The 5,584-nt window shown below is 45.1% G+C and overlaps 1 protein-coding gene across 1 annotated transcript; it reads right to left on the reverse strand.

Annotated features, from left to right (window-relative positions):
- Nucleotides 1–3,370: 3,370 nt before the first annotated feature.
- Nucleotides 3,371–4,369, reverse strand: LOC141934136 (olfactory receptor 10A7-like). Its single transcript, XM_074849441.1, has one exon. The coding sequence runs from the start codon at nt 4,319–4,321 to the stop codon at nt 3,371–3,373; it is 951 nt and encodes a 316-aa protein (XP_074705542.1). The 5' UTR covers nt 4,322–4,369.
- Nucleotides 4,370–5,584: the final 1,215 nt, after the last annotated feature.

Genomic DNA, 5,584 nt, shown 5'->3' on the forward strand with positions numbered 1-5,584 from the left:
GTAAGGGCACTACAGGTTTCAGTCCCCTCAGCTTGAAAATGTTGAGAACTCATCTCTCTTGCAGTCTTGACTTTTTCCAAAGTGCTACTTGACTAAGGTCATGGCTACAACTCCCTCTCCTTCTAATGTCTAACTGCGGTTTTAACAACTGCATTTTCTGTAGGTTTTTTTCTGTAAAGCTTTTTTATATGTTTCTGTCATATTCTACGGATGTAGTTTAGACTGGCTGTTCCATGGCCTTTTTATTAGGGAATATGACCAGAGAGAAAAGGACACAGTATTCTGTTGATCCTAAATTAGGAATTTAAAGTAGGACAGATGACCTGTTCTCAAGAAGTGCCTGTTTCTCTTCATTATCTAGAGAAAAAGGATAGCTAGCTAAAATGCAGATGTCTTTACTGCATTTTTCTAAAATTAGAAGTGTTATAAAGGTGCAGAATGCCTTGAATGAGAGCAGTATGAGAGATGAGGAGAGCACGGAGCGGTCTCCTCCACAGACGTCAGTCAGGGCAGGAGGAAGATCACAAAGATTCATGAGGCCTACTCCTCCTGCGACAAATGGTGTAACAGAAGGTTGGTCATCCCTGCACCGGCTGACAAGGGCAAGGGCAACCCGTTTCCAGTGAGCGCAGACTAAGACCAACATCCAGCACACTGCAGGCACCTCTGCCACCGACCCAGCTATGCAAGAAGTTCTCAATATGGTCTGAACAAGTTCTCCCACACACATATGCACACAAGCGTACATGTACATGCATACACACAAATGTGCACACATGACCACTCAGAGGCTGTTGGAGATCTGGTTGTTCTGACGAGCTTCTTGGTCTTCAGGATGTCCTGGCAGAAGGCTGTGTTCTGCTGACCGAGGATGCCAATTAAACTCAGACACCAGAGTGAAAAGAGTAGGCTGATTTTACTGTTAATAATCAAAGTGTACTAGAGAAAATAAGCAGTAGGAAAAAAACAGAATAGTACACTTACTTATTACTACATACAGTTAAGCAAGGCGGTGCACGTAATCATTACTACACAACGGGGAGAACAGTGATTAAGAAAGATCCATCACCACTTGCATACATTACCAACATCCAGATCTGGGCAGGCCCAGTTGCAGTGAGGATTTGGAGAGCTTGTCCCGGCAAGTGGGAAGTCCTAGGTGATGATTCCATCCATAGGTGAGGCATCCAAAGTCACAGCAAGTGGGTCCAGCCTTATATACCAAAATTCAGCAAGTCAGAATAACTGGCACCTTTGTTTTGAGTGGAAACATCTGGTTTCATCCTCCTGTTGGATTCCACCCAAAGCCTGGCCAGGGCTTGGGCGGGAGATCCAAGGGAGTCTCTAACAAGGCCAAACACTTGGGTTCTCAGCCTTGAACAAGGCTAAACAACGGAAGTTGGATACACATTCTCACAGCATTTCATCCTCACTACTGATTATATTCTGTCCAAGCTACATCTTTCACTAGTGAGCGTACATACTTTGTTAATGATCAGATACTAATAATTCACAGTAATGATAATACAGATTTTACTAATTAGCAGATACTAATAATGGATAATGTTTGGTTGTGAGGTTCATCTAGAGGTCAACTTTGTTTCGGGGCCTATTATTCAGGCCCCAGCACTACAGGCTGGCATGGCGATGACTGACAGAGTCCATCATTATAAGATGGTGGTTGTACCATCTGGACTGCAAAAGAAGGCAGTTCATAGAACTGCACTCATGCTTGTCTCTAGTATTTGTCAACAGGCAAAACTGTTGACAACTTGTGAGATGACACCCACGAGAAGTTTTTTTCTTGCTCATTACGATATGATAGCGATGGACTAAGGCCAACTGGAGGAGTTTCAATAAGGCCAAATGCCGGGTTCTGCACTTGGGCCACAGCAACCCGCAGCAGCGCTACAGGCTTGGGGAGGAGTGGCTGGAGAGCTGCCAGTCAGAGAGGGACCTGGGCGTGTTGATTGTCAGCCGGCTGAACATGAGCCAGCAGTGTGCCCAGGTGGCCAAGAAGCCAATGGCATCCTGGCTTGCATCAGCAATAGCGTGGCCAGCAGGGAAAGGGAAGTGATCTTACCCCTGTACTCGGCACTGGTGAGGCCGCACCTCAATTACTGTGTTCAGTTTTGGGCCCCTCACTACAAAAGGGACATTGAATGACTCGAGGGTGGCCAGAGAAGGGCAATGAAGCTGGTGCAGGGTCTGGAGCACAGGTCTTACAAGGAGTGACTGAGGGAACTGGGGTTGTTTAGTGTGGAGATGAGGAGGCTGAGGGGAGACCTCATCGCCCTCTATAAGTCCCTGGAAGGAGGGTGCAGAGATGTGGGGATGAGTCTCTTTAACCAAGTAACAAGCGATAGGACAAGAGGGAATGGCCTCAAGTTGCACCAGGGAAGGTTTAGACTAGATATTAGTAAGTATTTCTTTCCAGAAGGGGTTGTTGTGGGTTGGAATGGGCTGCCCAGGGCAGGGGTGGAGGCCCCCGTCCCTGGAGGTGTTTAAGAGTGGGGTTGACATAGTGCTGAGGGATCTGGTGGCGTTGAGAACTGTCAGTGTGAGGTTCATTATTTAACTAGGTGATATTCAAGGTCTTTTCCAACCTAGGTGATTCTGTGATAATTTTTCTGTTTAAGCAAATTCACCAAATAGCACATTTTGCTCCTACTCACCTTTGGAAGACTAAATGATGAGCCTTGGTCTCTGGAGTCTGCTGAAAGAGAAGATGTCCACGTGGAGTAATAAAACATGAGAGAGAAGAACCCTGGGAACTCTGGCCCAAGTTCTCTGCATTACCAGGTGAAATGGCACGTACAGGCTGATGCCACACTTTCATACAGGCACTTATGGACCTAGAGCGTTCATGGGTCATGTAGGAGACTGCAGTCAGTTTCCCATTCTCTCAGACAAAGCTAGAGATGATTTTATTCCCCCCTCCAAATGACAGAAGATAAATGACTCCAAGGTCCTTGAGTCATTTATCTGTGAGTGTTTGTATGAGGCTCTCAGGCACATCTCCAAAAATTTTTGTTCATGACATAAAGAACTAGTAACAGAGAGATGCAAAATACAAATGACACTAAGGCCCAGGTGACAAGATACCTGTCCAAGACACATTATGCTACAATGATTATACTGTATGAAATATTAAAAAGATGCAAGGTTGTATATCATGAATAAGAAGTAGCAAGATTCATATACACGCATATTGGACAGAAGAAACACAAAATCTCTAATTAGAGTTTGAGATACATCCATTTTCCAAGTGTTCCAAGTTATCAGGGTGTTTAAAAAAAGTCAAGCGTAAAAGCAACAAAAAATCCACGTATACAGAGGAGAAGAAAGATTCCTTTCAAGCAGAATCAGTTCATCTCTTTCTCAGCTCAGCTATAATTTTTATTAGTACTCCTTTCATTTCTTTATTCCTCAGGCTGTAAATCAGGGGGTTTAATGTGGGAATTATGGTTGTGTATATGAGAGCTAGGAATTTCTTAGTGTCTTCTGAATTACTGGATTTTGGCCGTAAATAATTCAAGGTCCCACTTACACAGTACATTGTTACAACAATGAAATGTGAGGAACAGGTGGAGAAGGTCTTGTGTCTGCCCTCAGTAGAGGAAATCTTCAGGATGCTGGAGATGATGCAGGCATAGGATACCAGGATGAGACAAAATGGTGCAAAGATGACCAGCACTGTGGCTGTAATGATCTGCTTTTCATAGAAAGATGTGTCAGTGCAGGAGAGCATAATGAGGGGGGGAATATCACAGAAGAAGTAGTTAATCTTCTTGGGCTCACAAAATGTCAGTGTGAACACCCAAGCTGTCTGCACCACAGACACAACAATACCACTGCAGAACGACAGCAGGACCAAGGAATGACAAACTCTGCTGTTCATGATGACTGAATATCTAAGGGGTTTGCATATGGCCACGTAACGGTCATAAGCCATGGCTGTCAAAAGGTACCATTCTGTAGTTCCAAAGAAAACCACACAGTAGAGCTGTGTGGCACAACCCGTGTAGGAAATGCTCCTGTCCTCTGACAGGAAGTTTACCAGCATCTTGGGGACAATGGCCGATGCTGTGGAAATATCCAGGAAGGACAAGACCCGGAGGAAGAAGTACATGGGCATGCGGAGGGTGGGGTGCACTGTGACCATGAAGATGAGAAGATTCCCAATGATGGTGAAGGTGTACATTAAGCAGAATGTGAAGAACAGCAAGTGCTGCAGTTCTGGGTGGTTGGACAATCCAGAGAGGACAAATGCTGTCAGCAGGGTGTGGTTTCCTGGTTCTGGTCCCTCTGTTGGCTTCATCTGGGAGGAATCAAATGGACAGACTGTCAGCGGGGTAGTCGCTGCACCGAGATCACGGTGCTTCATCCAGTTACTGAAGTGAGGAGTCTCTTGGGAATCCCTGGAGAGCCACTGGATCAAAGGGTGCAACTCTAGAGCTGGCTTAGCTGAACAGAGTAAGACAGCAATGGCTGTGTGTGCTGAAAGCACATGATGTTAGTGCTCTCTAAGTTTCATAGTTTGGGATAGTGACCAAGCATACAGTGATGAGGAGTTGACATTTAAGGCTTGGCTCCATCATGGGTGTAGGGTTAATTGTGTTCCCCCCAAACATCAGCTCTGTGGTCCCAACTGGTTCCACAGGTGCTTTCTGCACTGAAGGAAAAGCCCCGTTGACAACAAAAACCTCCACAGTCCAAAAAAAAAGCAAAGCCAAAAGAAAGCAAAACCAAATAACCTTTGTCTAGAGACAGGCAAAGGGAGAAGGAATAATTAGGGGGAAAGATGCCCATAGAGAACACTAAGGACATGCAAAGGCTGAAGCTCACTACTGTCTATCAGCTTCATTAGTCACACTGCCTCATTACCTGATGAGTGTTGCCGTGTGTGTGATGCTGATAGGATATTCCTGCAGCGCTGTGCCGGCCGTGGTAGCTTTGTCTTTTCTCACTGCCCAGAATGAGAAACTGATGCACAGAAAGAGAGAAGAAATCAGCCGCCCACAGAGGAGAAAGTGGTCATTAATTCTTGTCATCTCTTATCAAAGGGGCAACCAACCACTGGGCTACACCAGTAAATCTCAAGGCACAGAATGCATTTTGGCAGCAGAAATGTATCCATATATGGGGACAGAGGGGGGAAGAAGCTTTCCACTGTACACACATGGACCTGGTCAACGCATCACAGCACACAGAGAAGGTCCCATCATGAAAGCAAGAGCAGTGCCTACAGCCCTGTCATGATTCAGTCCCTCCTCGTACTGGCTCCATCTAATTTCTCTTTCTGCTATAACGTAACTCACACAATATGCCTTTTTGTCCGTGGGTTTTTCTAACATGAACGTGAAAGTGAAAGCTGTGGAACTGGGAGCCACAGATGATTTTGACTTACAAGCACAATAAAGAGACTATTAACGTTCCCAGGCATTTAAAGGTCTCATGTATTTAAAAGGAATCTTTCTGGTTTTGACTGTTTCCATTCACACAGAAATAAAAGAACACTGTGTTATCTGAAGCTCCAAATTCTGAGAGATCCCTCAATATAACCTGTGCATAACAGAATAGA

Source organism: Strix aluco, chromosome 24 (genome assembly GCF_031877795.1).
Source record: "Strix aluco isolate bStrAlu1 chromosome 24, bStrAlu1.hap1, whole genome shotgun sequence".
Classification (NCBI taxonomy): domain Eukaryota; kingdom Metazoa; phylum Chordata; class Aves; order Strigiformes; family Strigidae; genus Strix; species Strix aluco.

Coding starts and splice junctions, on each gene's coding strand:
- LOC141934136 (XM_074849441.1), bottom strand. CDS start 4,321: ATGAAGCCAACAGAGGGACCAGAACCAGGAAACCACACCCTGCTGACA.